Source organism: Schistocerca nitens, chromosome 7 (genome assembly GCF_023898315.1).
Source record: "Schistocerca nitens isolate TAMUIC-IGC-003100 chromosome 7, iqSchNite1.1, whole genome shotgun sequence".
NCBI classification, from domain to species: Eukaryota; Metazoa; Arthropoda; class Insecta; order Orthoptera; family Acrididae; genus Schistocerca; species Schistocerca nitens.
This window is the reverse complement of record NC_064620.1, coordinates 19770513-19786568: the sequence shown is the minus strand read 5'-3', so window position 1 is coordinate 19786568 and position 16056 is coordinate 19770513. Positions and strand designations below refer to the sequence as shown.

At 38.8% G+C, this 16056-nt stretch overlaps 1 protein-coding gene and 1 non-coding gene across 2 annotated transcripts in view; both read left to right on the top strand.

Moving 5' to 3' along the window:
- The window catches only part of LOC126195455 (leucine-rich repeat-containing protein 9-like), a 42031-nt gene extending 28973 nt beyond the window's left edge, over positions 1–13058 (top strand). Inside the window, exon 3 of the mRNA XM_049934082.1 lies at positions 12765–13058. Within this exon, the coding sequence (XP_049790039.1) occupies positions 12765–12932 (168 nt within the window). The 3' untranslated portion in view covers positions 12933–13058. The remainder of the gene's footprint in view (positions 1–12764) is intronic.
- Positions 13059–15445: 2387 nt separating this feature from the next.
- Trnas-aga (transfer RNA serine (anticodon AGA)) lies at positions 15446–15520 on the top strand. Its single transcript has one exon. It is a non-coding gene; the product is annotated as a tRNA-Ser (tRNA).
- The last annotated feature ends 536 nt before the right edge of the window (positions 15521–16056 follow it).

Below are 16056 nucleotides of genomic sequence, written 5' to 3'. Positions count from 1 at the left end.
TAATCCCATTCCCGATGTCCAGGCAGAGCTTCAAGGAATCCTCTGAACCTTAGGCCCCCTGCAAAACCTTTCACCTGACTCCATCAACCTCCTGACCCCACCGACACCCCGCACACCTACCTTCTACCTTCTTCCTAAAATTCACAAACCCAATCATCCCGGCCGCCCCATTGTAGCTGGTTACCAAGCCCCCACAGAACGTATCTCTGCCTACGTAGATCAACACCTTCAACCCATTACATGCAGTCTCCCATCCTTCATCAAAGACACCAACCACTTTCTCGAACGCCTGGAATCCTTAACCCAATCTGTTACCCCCGGAAACCATCCTTGTAACCATTGATGCCACTTCCTTATAAACAAATATTCTGCACGTCCACGGCCTCGCTGCGATGGAGCATTTCCTTTTACGCCGATCACCTGCCACCCTACCTAAAACCTCTTTCCTCATTACCTTAGCCAGCTTCATCCTGACCCACAACTTCTTCACTTTTGAAGGCCAGACATACCAACAACTAAAGGGAACAGCCATGGGTACCAGGATGGCCCCCTCGTACGCCAACCTATTCATGGGTCGCCTAGAGGAAGCCTTCTTGGTTACCCAGGCCAGCCAACCCAAAGTTTGCTACAGATTTATTGATGACATCTTCATGATCTGGACTCACAGTGAAGAAGAACTCCAGAATTTCCTCTCCAACCTCAACTCCTTTGGTTCCATCAGATTCACCTGGTCCTACTCCAAATCCCACGCCACTTTCCTTGACGTTGACCTCTATCTGTCCAATGGCCAGCTTCACACGTCCGTCCACATCAAACCCACCAACAAGCAACAGTACCTCCATTATGACAGCTGCCACCCATTCCACATCAAACGGTCCCTTCCCTACAGCCTAGGTCTTCGTGGCAAACAAATCTGCTCCAGTCCGGAATGCCTGAACCATTACACCAACAACCTGACAACAGCTTTCGCATCCCGTAACTACCCTCCCGACCTGGTACAGAAGCAAATAACCAGAGCCACTTTCTCATCCCCTCAAACCCAGAACCTCCCACAGAAGAACCACAAAAGTGCCCCACTTGTGTCAGGATACTTTCCGGCACTGGACCAGACTCTGAATGTGGCTCTCCAGCAGGGATACAACTTCCTCAAATCCTGCCCTGAAATGAGATCCATCCTTCATGAAATCCTCCCCACTCCACCAAGAGTGTCTTTCCGCAGTCCACCTAACCTTCGTAACCTGTTAGTTCATCCCTATGAAATCCCCAAACCACCTTCCCTACCCTCTGGCTCCTATCCTTGTAACCGCCCCCGGTGTAAAACCTGTCCCATGCACCCTCCCACCACCACCTACTCCAGTCCTGTAACCGGGAAGGTGTACACGATCAAAGGCAGAGCCACGTGTCAAAGCACCCACGTGATTTACCAACTGACCTGCCTACAATGTGATGCATTCTATGTGTGAATGACCAGCAACAAATAGTCCATTCGCATGAATGGACACAGGCAGACAGTGTTTGTTGGTAATGAGGATCACCGTGTGGCTAAACATGCCGTGGTGCACGGCCAGCACATCTTGGCACAGTGTTACACCGTCCGGGTTATCTGGATACTTCCCACCAACACCAACCTATCCGAACTCCGGAGATGGGAACTTGCTCTTCAATATATCCTCTCTTCCCGTTACCCACCAGGCATCAATCTCTGCTAATTTCAAATTGCCGCCACTCATACCTCACCTGTCATTCAACAACATCTTTGCCTCTGCACTTCCGCCTCAACTGACATCTCTGCCCAAACTCTTTGTCTTTAAATATGTCTGCTTGTGTCTGTATATGTGTGGATGGATATGTGTGTGTGTGCGAGTGTATACCCATCCTTTTTTCCCCTTAAGGTAAGTCTTTCCACTCCTGGGATTGGAATGACTCCTTACCCTCTCCCTTAAAACCCACATCCTTTCGTCTTTCCCTCTCCTTGCCTCTTTCCTGATGAGGCAACAGTTTGTTGCGAAAGCTTGAGTTTTGTGTGTATGTTTGTGTTTGTTTGTGTGTCTATCAACCTGCCAGCGCTTTCGTTTGGTAAGTCACATCATCTTTGTTTTTAGATATAGTTTAAAAAGTAGTATATATTACTTCAAGATGGGGCTGGAATATCACATGATAGGTTTGCTGTGGGAAGACTAGCTCTGAAATTCTTCAGTGTGTCATCAAAAAGACAAAAATCACGTATTTTTCACAAAAATTCAATATTCCACGAACAAAGCAAGGATAATTTGCATTAAATTTTGGGCACATGGCTGCACAAATACTGCTTCTTCACCTGATATTTAGCCACATATCTTCTGACCATCCTCAGACTGAGTTGTAAATCTTGCAGCTCACTCTGAGAATGACAGGACAATATGCAGCTGAAATATCAGTAGAAGAAGTAGTATTTGCGCGCTGCATGGTCAAAATTTAATAGGTTTTTCGTTACGTGGTGAGAAGTCGAAAATTCACAAGGATAATTTGGAACATTATTAGGCATGAAACAAATAATTTGTTGCAGCAAATAATGTTTAATTCCCAGATAACAATAACAGCTAAATAAATGACATGAAATCCAAATCATTGGCTACTAAATTTAAAAAATCCCTCTTCACAGTAACTGAGGAAAACAGGGACACAATGGTTCATTAGATGAAGATCCATTAGATTTTCTTAGACTAGCATTGTAAACACCACCTCAGACACTAGTTTTACCAGCTAATATGTTAAAAAGGTCACCAAAATCATAGGTCACTAAAAAGAAGTAAGTCTTCTGGATATGATGGTATTTCAATAAAAGTTCTAAAATATTGTGCTGAAATTTTCAGAATGCTAGCTTACAACAGAATACTGAACCATCTTTCTAAGAATAACTTTTTAACAACAGCTTAGTCTGGTTTCTGTAAATGCTCTTTGCATGGATTAATTCTTATCTTGACAACAGAAGACTGAGGGTCATGTCAGTAAATGATACAGCAAGAATAAAATTAAATCCAGAATGAGAAACATTAAATTATGGTGTGCTGGAAGGGTCACTGAAGTAGCTCCCAATTGTTGAAGGACTTACACCTGGCCATTGAGCTGTTTGCAATTAAATTATAGTACAATCATCTGGGACAACACAGCTAAGGCAAGAAAAGTACTTATTCTACAAAAGTACAAAATAAGTACATATTGCAAAAGCTTCTTAAGAAACTTAGAGAGACCTTCAGTCAGGTGCTAATACAAGTACTTCCTAATAGTGAATAATGAGCTCTTCAGTTCACAACCACAATACTAAAAGTAAAAATAATTTTCGTGTAGACTATGCATCCCTTTCTAGGGTTAAGGAAGGAGTCTTATACTCTGGTGCAAAAGCTTATTATAGTTTCCAGCAGAAATCAGGCAAGAAATTGAAAATATTACAAAACAAAGTAACATAGTATGTCATTAGCTACTCCTTTTACAATTTATCAAAATATTTGGACTTGAGAATGTAATTTAAGTTCAACTCTAACATTTGTATTAGACAGATTTTGACACTGACAGTAACTAGGCAGCTGATAGTTGTCAGTTTCAAGCTATGTATAAATGATTTAATTGCTATCAGAGGAAAATTAAATTGAAGAAAATGTTAAATTGTGAGGCAAAAATGTAACTTTAAAAATGCTCCTTCAGGAAAAAACTAATGAATTTCTAGAAAAGTTATAGTTTCAAAAGTCCTTGCAAATTATCGTTCGTTAGTAAACACGAAATTTCTTCCTCTTCCCTTTCCAGTCACCTTTCTTTTCTTTTTCAAAAAATTAGCACACAATATTCTTCTTTTTCTGCTGGTTTCAACACATTTTTATTAGGTCACTGACTTCCCTGTTTATCTGTTCACCACATATGTTTTAATTGATTTTAAACTAACTTCTCAATAAGCTAGAAACTCTAAATTTTAAACATGCTCAGAACTGGATGACAATGCAATACTAACTTAGTTTCTTGGCAGTCTGCTCAACAGAGGTGAGGGTGGGGGGTGAAAAATGATGGTCATGCATGCTGCTCTACATAACCAACATGTTGTGCAATGTTTTTCAGGAGTTACAAATGCAAACAGGCACAACTGAACACAGAAAGGGGGCAAAGGAGATAGATAATGAGAGGGGGCATGTTGGGATGGACAGAGACATTAGGAGCAGTAAATGGACAGAGAGAGGGAGGAGGAGGAGGAGATGAACAGAGAGGGCAGAGTAGGAGATGGACAGAGTGGGAGAGGAGGATATGGACAGAGAGTGGGGGAGAAGGAGACAGACAAAAAGAAGGGGAAGGGGAGATGGTCAGTGGGAGGAGGAAGAGGAGGTGACAGACAGAGAATGGGGGGACAAAGCAATGGACAGAGAGTGAGGGAGAAGGTGATGGATAAAGAGGAGAAGAGGGACATGGACAGAGAGAGAGAGAGAGGGGGGGGGGGGGGTGGGGTGGGGAGGAGGAGATGCTTGTGATATAGGTGAGGTACATTTACAAGGATGAAGCTGGGAGCATAAAGCTAGTAAATATATCTATTCAAAAAAGCAGATAAAATTCACTTGACGCCTTCCTGAGAGACAATCTCCACTCATTCCAAATTAATAATGTAAGTGTAGACCAGATGTGGCTTGAATTCAAAGAAATAGTATCAGCAGCAATTGAGAGATTTATACCAAATAAATTAACAAACGAGGGAGCTGATCCTCCTTGGTACACATAACAGGTTAGAACACTGTTGCAGAAACAATGAAACATGCCAAATTTAAACAGACACAAAATCCTCAAGATTGGCGATCTTTTACACTAGCTTGAAATTTAGCACAGACTTCAATGCAAGCTGCTTATAACTGTTTCCACAATGAAACTTTGTCTAGTAACCTGGCAGAAAATCCAAAGCGATTCTGGTCGTATGTGAAGTATGTTAGTGGCAAGAAACAACCAATGCCTTCTCTGCATGATAGTAATGGAGATACCATCGAAGACAGGGCTGCCGCCAAAGCAGAGTTACTAAACACAGCCTTCCGAAATGCCTTCACAAAAGAAGACGAAGTAAATATTCCAGAATTCGAATCGAGAACAGCTGCCAACATGAGCAACGTAGAAGTAAATATCCTCGAAGTAGTGAAGCAACTGAAATCACTTAATAAAAGCAAGTCTTCTGGTCCAGACTGTATACCAATTAGGTTCCTTTTGGAGTACGCTGATGCATTAGCTCCATACTTAACAATCATATACAACCGTTCATTTGACGAAAGATCCGTACCAGGTCACACCAATATTCAAGAAAGGAAGTAGGAGTAATTCACTAAATTACAGGCCCATATCATTAACGTCGATATGCAGCAGGATTTTAGAACATAATGAATTACCTTGAAGAAAACAGTCTATTGATGCACAGTCAGCATGGGTTTAGAAAACATTGTTCTTGTGAAACACAAGTAGCTCTTTATTCTTATGAAGTGCTGAGTGCTACTGACAAGGGATTTCCTATCGATTCTGGATTTCTGGAAGGCTTTTGACACTGTGCCACACAAGCAGCTTGTAGTGAAAATGCATGCTTATGGAATATTGTCTCAGCTATGTGACTTGTAACGGAACATATTAAAGGCTTTACTTTAATGAAGTATGCGATCCCTTCCAAATTCAACCAGTTTAATGAGTATTTATGATTATAGAAAAGTTATTGTGTATGTTAACAATGATTGCATAACATGTCTCCATAAACAGTCAACCCATTAAATTATACTGAATAACTGACCCACACAAAAGTTAATATCACTTGATCACTGATACAGCAAATGTCATCATGTAAAAACACTAAGTTCATCTTAAATAATTAATATGAAGTACGAAAAATAGTGGCCAACATAGGTATTTTGGATCTCCTTAAATAAAAATCACCCAGTGAAACCTATTTGTTCACTAGGAGCGTTTTCACTCAGTATTCACGTAATCAATCCTATTTTAGACAAAAACCAATGTAATTCTTAATAATTCATGTTACTTACTTATTTATGCAAATTAGAGAAGTCAATTGACAAACTTCTAAAAAACGACCTTTTTGTAACAAAGAATTATTCTGTCAAGTCAACAAATGTGTCTGTCATTTTAATAACATGTTAAATTATGTCACTCAATGCAAATTAATAACTTTTCTGCACAAATTATGATAACAGATGTACATGTGACTTATAAACTATATCTCTTTTTAGTAGTTCTTTGACAATGTTATAAATACAAGCAGCGAGAAGGGTCAAGAGGCAGTCGGAGGCAGTCGGAGGCAGTGGGGGCAGTCGGAATGTCACTTTGGTGAAGTGTGTTTCTGTGTTATTGTTTGGGATGGAAAAACAATGCAAAGAACATGTAAAGGAAGTACTACTTTGTGTTGTGTTATGGTCTTTGGTGGACAGTGGAATTAATATGGCCACCAAAGTAATAAATGTTTGATGTTTACATATGTGTTGGTTTTGCTCGTCCTTTATCATCAAAAGCACATGAAAAACACGGGACCTCATGCGTTTACCCTAGACAACCAGATTTAGAGCCAGCATCAGCATCGAGACACAGCAGCGATCCAGCAAGCAGCAGCGATTACTACAATGCATTTTAATGGCGCCAACCTAACATCAAGTGCTAACAAGCTCCGTAAATTGGAGTGAAATAGTGCGATTATAGCAATTAGCAATATCTACGACCAGGCGGACCATTTACAGACTGGATCTGTGATTTCCTGTCATAAAGGTCACAGTTCATTGTAATTGACAGAAAGTCATCGAGTAAAACAGAAGTGATTTCTGGCATTCCCCAACGGAGTGTCATAGGCCCTTTGCTGTTCCTTATCTATATAAATGATTTGGGAGACAATCTGAACAGCCGTCTTCAGTTGTTTGCAGATGACGCTGTCATTTATTGACTAATAAATTCATCAGAAGATCAAAACAAACTGCAGAATGATTTAGAAGAAATATCGGAATGGTGCGAAAAGTGGCACTTGACCTTAAATAACAAAAAGTGTGAGGTCATCCACATGAGTGCTAAAAGGAACACGTTAAACTTCGGTTACACAATAAATCAGTCTAATCTAAAAGCCGTAAATTCAACTAAATGCCTGGGTATTACAATTACGAACAGTTTAAATTGGAAGGAACACATAGAAAATGTTGTGGGGAAGGCTAACCAAAGACTGCGTTTTATTGGCAGGATACTTAGAAAATGTAACAGAGCTACTGAGGAGACTGCCTACACTATGATTGTCCATCCTCTTTTAGAATGCTGTTGCAAGGTGTGGGATCCTTACCAGATAGGACTGACTGAGTACATTGAAAAAGTTCAAAGAAAGGCAGCACATTTTGTATTAGCACAAAATATGGGAGAGAGTATCACAGAAATGATACAGGATTTGGGATGGACATCATTAAAAGAAAGGTGTTTTTCATTGCGACGGAATCTTCTCACGAAATTCCAATCACTTTCACACACACACACACACATATCCATCCGCACATACACAGACACAAATGTCTGCTTGTGTCTGTGTATGTGTGGATGGATATGTGTGTGTGTGTGTGTGTGTGTGTGAGTGTATACCTGTCCTTTTTTCCCCCAAGGTAAGTCTTTCCGCTCCCGGGATTGGAATGACTCCTTACCCTCTCCCTTAAAACCCACATCCTTTCATCTTTCCCTCTCCTTTTCTCTTTCCCGATGAAGCAACAGTTTGTTGTGAAAGCTTGAATTTCGTGTGTATGTTTGTGTTTGTTTGTGTGTCTGTCGACCTGCCAGCACTTTCGTTCGGTAAGTCACATCATCTTTGTTTTTAGATATATTTTTCCCACGTGGAATGTTTCCCTCTATTATATTCCTAGACAAAATATCCTGCTTTAGGACACTTACTTTTACTTCTAACTTAAGTCTAAGGAAAAATGTGATAGTCATTACTTCATAAATATATACATTACATAGTTCTCATAACATTACAATAATTAGCACTAAAACTGACTGTTGTATGAAAGGTGTTGATTAGTAAAAATTTAAAATCAGATGCACATTACATGACAAAACCTTACTCTAAGTCATAACTGTCTGAAACTGGTCACACTTCAAAGACTTTTGTTTCTTTCCCATTTGCAAAATAGCAAAACTCAAAATGCACAGTAGCATAGATTTACAAATCATGATGACAAAGAATAGTCACCTTTACATAACCTAATTAATACTTAAATCAAACTTAGGGGGATGGAAGTTGTACCAAATCATTGTCCCACTTCTCTTTTCAACTCAGCACTACTCTCATTCAACCAGAAAATTAAATACTCACAAAATGCTACCAAATAGTTGACCTGTCAGAATATTCACATCAGCCTAGCACCACAGTTATCAGTTAATTGGCAAAATTATTGTCCTTTATTCCAGTATTATCACCTCAAGCTCATAATTCATCAGAACACAAACAGAAGTTTTCAGATAACATATAGATCCAATGATGCAGCGTTATATGACTTGTACCTCACTAAAACTTTGCTCTTTCTGTTACACTCTCATTCCCAGCTGCAGTGTCATGAATTGCACAATATAAACAGTATCCAAGTTGCCTAGTTCACAATTAGATACTCAATCTTTTCTGTGGAAAAACTATCATCCTGCTTACCAAAATGATTATCAGAGGCATAGTCTCCTTCTCTATGCTTTAGATTTTGTACTTCTTCCACCTTTTTCTCTTTTTTAGCAGATTTTGAATCTACATTCTCATTTACTTTTTCCAGATTTTCCTCTACCACTACTGCACACTTTGTTTTTACCATCTCTTTCAAAATCATTTTTAAGCTGATTGATTTGGTTCTCAGGTTTAACCCTATTTTCAGCACACTGTTTCTCAAATACCTCCACCTTCCTACTACTACTGTCATCACAAAGTTTCTCTCTCTCTTCTATACATTTACTACTCAATGTTAATTTCTCATTAGTATTATGTACTACTTTCTTTGTACTATTTCCCAACCCCCTAATGTCTTTCTTCAAACTATTAATGTCTTCTTTCAGACTATTAATATCTTCTTTTGTACACCTACGACTCATAATTTGCCTTAAAACTGCTTCCAATTTTCCGTAATGACTACAGTCCTGCAAATCAGTCCCTGTTAAATCTTTCTGTTTATTTAAAAACTTATCCTCTACAGCTTTGTTTTCAGTCACACTGTCTTGTTTGTTAAGGCCACTCATTATGTCTCACTTAATATATAACAGCTTTTTCTATGAAATTACCTTATTCTTATTCACTCTTCTTCTGCTGCTCTGCTGCTGCTGTTGCCATTGCTGTTGTCATCTGGATCTGCAAGGCTGCAGCAAGTTGTAATTCTCTCAGCAAGGCGTCTTTTTTTTATCTCCAGTCTACTGTGTCCACCTGCGTACTCATAGGCTGCTCCTGTACTCAATGGCTGCTTCCATAGAACCCACTCACTGATTGTCTACTGTCATACAGTGTGGCCATGAACCCCATGCGTTGATTGGCTGTTGCGCCACTGCACTGTAAGCCACTGTCGAGTTCACAGCTCACAATTCCAGAGTCCTTGTTTATTGTGGTTATGTACAATATTCCTCTCCTGAGGCACCACATGTGACAATGTTCCCTGCTTTATCTCTTCGTTTAATGTCCTTGGTGTCAACGTAATGCGTTGCTACACGGGCTGAAAAATGGGTGTGGATGTACAGCTACTGTCTACTGTTAATGATGTAGCCAACAGATGCACAGTTGCGTTTCACAGTCTTTTGCATTCCCTGTCACAACCCCCCCCCCTCACCCCCCCCCCCCCCCAATATTACACAGTTATATGGCCAGTGCACTATTGTTTAACTTTCGATAAGCCTCATTAATAGGTTGCAGGTGAACATCCACATACTGCTAGAATAGTTTACTGTTGAACATCTACGAGCAGTAAAAACCTAACCACACAGTTCACAGTCTTTCAAATAAATTCAACAGACACTGTCATTACTTTAACACATGCCTAATGTGTAACACTTATTTCACTCTTGAGTTAATGCATTGTTGTCATTCTAACCAACACAGGTTCCTCGTCTGAAACTTTGCCATGGACAGACTGTTTAGTGACCAAAATTTGGGCCCTTATGTATCATCACAGTAATAGGTACTGAAACTACACATTGTTCAAAGTTTAATTTACCAAAATTACAATTAAAAATTAATTCATTAAATTAACTGAATACATCGAAAAATTCCGTCTTTTTAACAATTTCTTCTACTACAAGGTTTAGGCTGAATTATATGTTTAAATCATGAAATTAACATGTATCATTGTGTAAACAATACATTTGATGAAACTGTTAATTACTTTGGAATTAATGAAGGGCTGGTTTTGCTAACATGTTTTCTAATAGGGCCAAATATATCCTTTAAGAATAATAATAGTTGTTCCTCCAAATGTTTATAATTAGTGCAGAATTTATATTTGTTTATGAATCAACAATAGAATTTTAAGTTACAAAACAATTGTTGATTTCACCCCATAATAAAAGTATTAACTAGGAATAGTAAAAATAAATTAGGAAATCATTTACATACATAAAACTAAGCACAAAATTAGATCTGGTGTTATATTCTTTAAAACTGAGGGCCAACCTTTCTGTTTTATGAAAATGCAGATTATACTTGTGTATGTTAATGGTAATTAGTTCAAAAATGAATTTTAAGGAAGCAGATGGCAAAACAAGAGGGGAAGTAAAAAATATCCCTACTTGCTTCGTCACAATGTGAAATCCAACTCACACTTTTCTCACATGACATACTGAGAGCTTTGGATCAAAGCAACCAGGTAGATGCAATATTTCTTGATTTCTGAAAGGCATTCAGTTCAGTACCACACCTATACTTATTGTCAAAAGAATGACCTTATGTGATATCAAGAGAAATTTGTGACTGGAGTAAGCAGTTTTTGGTAGGGAGGACACAGCATGTTATCTGGGATAGAGAGTCATCATCAGATGTAGAAGTAACTTCAGATGTGCCCCAGGGAAGTGCATTGGGACCTTGCTGTTCATGTTGTATATTAATGACATTGCAGACAATATTAATAATAAAATCAAGCTTTTTGCAGGTGGTGAAATTATCTATAATGAAGCACTCTCTGAAATGAACTGCATAAATATTCAGTCAGATCTTGATAAGATCTCAATGTGGTTCAGGTATTGTCAGCTTGCAGTAAATGTTCAGAAACACAAAATTTTACACTTTACAAAATGAAAAGACATAGAATTCTATGACTATAATATCAGTGAGTCACTGTTCGTATCGGCCAACTCATACAAATAACTGGGTGTAGCACTTTATAGGGATATGAAATTGAATGATCACAAAGGTTTAGTCATTGATAAAGCGGGTGGTAGACTTTGGTTTATTGGTAGAATGCTGGGGAAGTGCAATCAGTTTACAGAGGAGATTGTTGATAAAGCACTCATGTGAACAGCTCTTGAATATTGCTCAAATGGATGGGACATTTACCATATAGGACTAACAGGGGACATTGGACATATAAAGGGAAGGGCAGCTTGAATGGTCACAGGGTTGTTTAATCCATGGGAGAATGTCGCAGAGATGCTGTCGGAATTGAACTGGTAGACTCTTGAAGATAGATGTAAACTATCCTGAGAAAGTCTGTTAACAGAGTTTCAAGAACTGACTTTAAATGATTACTCTAGGAATGTAATACAGCTCCCTATTTATCACTCACCTAGGGATCATGAGGACAAGATTAGAATAATTACTGCACACATAGAGGCATTCAAACAATTGTTCATCTTGCATCTCATTTGTGAATGGAAAAGGAAGAAACACTAATAATACAATTGGATGTACCCTCTGCCATGCACCTCATGCTAATTTGTAGAGTATAGATGTAGATGTAAGTGTAGATAAAAAGGTTTGCAGTCATGGGTATTAATCTTCTAATCCCCTGAGAAAAAAATCTCTTTGTGTTGAATCCTATCAGAAAGCACTAGAAAAATTAGATTTTAATCTAAGATATTAATTAATGCCATTACTGATCACGAAATGAGGTATTAGCATGTCAACTCTGAAACAGAACAGCAGTCACCATTGTATTCTTCCAAGAACTAGCTGGCCTAACAAGAGTTAAAAGAACACTCTTTGAAGTAAGGCCTACTTCTCTATCATTTTTGTGGATGAAGACAAGACACCAGTTTCTGGTTCTTATTCTGGAAACTGCCTGCTCAGACTCTTTTAAAGCATCAAGGACTATGAGAAATCCTGGTCTACCATGACAATGTTCCATTTTTTATGTATTTTATTTATTTAATTTAACACTTAACAAAAACAAATCTCTGTTGAGAAATCCTTTGTTCAGGCACTTCTTCATCTAACTCCACATTATTTTTCCTTGTGGTCATGTATGTGAATCTCCAGAAGCAGCTGTCTCATAGTAAGGGGTATTACTAAAAATCTCCAAAAAGATGATTGCTATGAAACCTTTGCCAGATAGTTTTAATAGCTGCAGTGTTGCATAGGACTACTGGGAGAGTACTTCAAAAGGGTGTGAGTTTCAAAATATAATAATGAGATAATAGTCTCAGAACAATCAGAATGTCCCTCATAATCCTACCAATTCTCTGCCATTACTCCCTTACCTAATTTATATAAACATAAAATGTTTATGGATGTTGTAAGAACTACTGGCTGTAGATTTCCAGCAGTGCATATGTACACTGTTTCTGTGTTTCAGGATTTTGATCAACTGAAGTATGTTGCTGCACTGAATCACTTGGAAGAACTTACACTTATTGCTAACCCCATCTGCCCCCATCATACAGCATATCATGATTTAACTGCAATTCTTCCACGTTTCTATATTTATATTCATAGTTGTGATTCAGATGAATTACCACTGTGAGTGTGGAAATTTGGTTTGTATTTCTGTGTCTGTCCAGTATCTTGATCCCATCCACTATTGTCAAAGCATGGAATATTTAATTGATATTCATAGAGGAAACTCCATCAATGTTAGCTATGAGTCACAGTTGTGCACAATATCTGGAAGGCAAGTCAGTGGAAAAGATCCTTGTGAGGAAATGGATTTGCATCAAAGACTAAAAGCAAAATGTATAAAGGCTTGCTCATTTACAGAAAAGGAATTTTAATTTTATATTCATGTATGTGGAAGTAACTCTTCTCCTGATCTTCAGCTTCATTCTTTAGAGCAAAGTAAATTTCAGAGGCATTACAGTTTAAACAACTGTGAGCATATAGTGTACATTGAGGGATGGATTCTATAATTAAAATGATTGTGTGTGTTTGTTGACATCGTATTATAACCAGATGCAATGGGAAGATGTGCATAGCAGTATGTATGGATTATGATACCAGTATGTATTTTTGTTTACAGTAAGAATTGTAACAGTTGATCATATTGTAAACATATATTTCCTTTATTTAATGCATATAATGCCCCATGTTCAAACATTTCTTGGATTCTTATATACATTCATTCATCTGATGTCTTGTGTCATTTTGTGAGGCCTGCACACAAGAAACATCATTATGCATGAACAAATATGAGAAACCAAGAAGCTGCTTTTCTTTCCATTTATTAATGAAAGTGTCTCAATAACTGTTGTGTTCATATACATTTGTAAAAGAGTAAATCCATTTTCACTTACAGTCACAATAAACATTTATGTAAAATTAATCACCTAACAAACCAGTGGTCCAGTTCTTTTTCACTTGCAAACAGTGGCAGATTGTATTGAAATTAAATTAACTTTAAACTTTTTTTCAGGCAAGGTCAAGCTTAAATTTCTTTATAGAAATAAAGCTAGATTAGATTTTAATATCAGCACCAACATCATAAAAAGTAGAGCACATGCACAAATTAAGAAGGATGAGACAATAAGATCACTTAGTTTTAATGATCCTGTTGTCGACACATCATTAAAACCTAATCTTCCCTACTTTAAAATATGACTGAGTCTACTATTGCCTAATTTGTCAAGCAGCGTAGCCATTGTGTTGAAAAGGCAGAATTGTTACCATAAAGAGGTTTATACACGAATACAACATACATGTTGATATCATGTAGTTTCACACCTGGTATTTCTACATGAAACTTTTCGTATATTGGCATAATATGAGGGAAAAATAATACTACAGTTTGCATACAAACAAGTTCTCCATCTTTGTAGTCTTTTCTTGAGAACTGTTAGATCAAATTGAAGTTTGGTGGCATAATACATGATAATTCTTTGTCTGTATGCAGCCATGAGACTGGGACAGTTGTTAAACATCAGTAAGGTTACAAAATACTTTTATAACTGGCAGCAACAAAACATCATATACATCTGAAGGAATTCCTTCATATTGAGAAACTGTCACCTTCTATGAGATCAGCAACTTATCTAGGATTAGAAAGAAAGTATATTACCATATTCTCTAGATATGTCCCCTGACCCACATTTCTGCACTCTAATGGCATGAGTGCATTACAAATCATAGAAGATATAATTTGATCAGGAGAAGCCTTCCCTCAAGTAAATTTGGATCTAGAATGAAATTTTCACTCTTCAGTGGAATGTGCACTGATGTGAAACTTCCTGGCAGATTAAAACTGTGTGCTGGACTGAGACTGGAAGTTAAGAACTTTTCCATTCATGGGCAAGTGCTCACCTATGCAAACCTGAGTCATGACCCATTCTCGCAGCCTTACTTCTGCCTGTACCTCATCTCCTAACTTCCAAACATTGCACAAGTTCTTGTGTGAACCTAGCAGAACTAGCACTCCTGGAAGAAAGGATAATGTTGAGATGTGGCTTTGCCACAGCCTGTGAGATGTTCCCAGATTTCATTCTGTGGTGGAGTGTACACTGATATGTAACTTCCTGGCAGATTAAAACTGTGTGCCAGACAACTTGGTATCTTTGCCTTTTGTGGGCAAGTGCTCTACTGACTGAACTACCTAAGCATGACTCATGACCTGTCCTCACAGCTTTACTGCTGCCAGTGCCTCATCTCCTACCTTCCAAACTTTACAGAAGCTCTCCTGCGAACCTTGCAGAACTAGCACTCCTGGAAGAAAGAATATTGCAGAGACATGGCTTAGCCACAGCCTGGGGGATGTTTCTAGAATGAAATTTTCACTCTACAGCGGAGTGTGCACTGATATGAAACTTCCTGGCAGATTAAAACTGTTTGCCGGACCGAGACTCGAACTCGGGACCTTTACCTTTCGCGGGCAAGTGCTCTACCAACTGAGCTACCCAAGCACGACTCACGCCCCATCCTCACAGCTTTAATTCTGCCAGTACCTCATCTCCTAGTTCTGCAAGGTTCGCGGGAGAGTTTCTGTGAAGTTTGGAAGGTAGGAGACAAGGTATTGGTAGAAGTAAGGCTGTGAGGACGGGGTGTGAGTCGTGCTTGGGTAGCTCAGTTGGTAGAGCACTTGCCCAAGAAAGGCAAAGGTCCCGAGTTCGAGTCTCGGTCCAGCACACAGTTTTAATCTGCCAGGAAGTTTCATATCAGTGCACACTCCACTGCAGAGTGAAAATCTCATTCAGAGTGAAAATCTCATTCTGGAAACATCCCCCAGGCTGTGGCTAAGCCATGTCTCCCCAATATCCTTTCTTCCACGAGTGCTAGTCGTGCAGGGTTCACACGAGAATTTCTGCAAAGTTTGGAAGGTAGGAGACTAGGTATTGATGAAAGTAAAGCTATGAGAATGGGTTGTGAGTCATGCTTGGGTAGCTCAGTCAGTAGAGTACTTGCCCATGATAGGTAAAGGTCCTGAGTTTGAGTCTCTGTCTGCCACATAGTTTTAATCTACCAGGAAGTTTCATATCAGCACACACTCTGCTGCAGAGTGAACATTTCATTCTGGAAACATCCTTCAGGCTGTGACTAAGCCAAGTTTCCACAGCATCTTTTCTTCCACCAGTGATTGTTTTGCAAGATTTGCAGGAGAGCACCTGAAGTTTTGTAATATAGGAGATGAGGTATTGATGGAAGTAAAGCTGTGAGGATGGGTT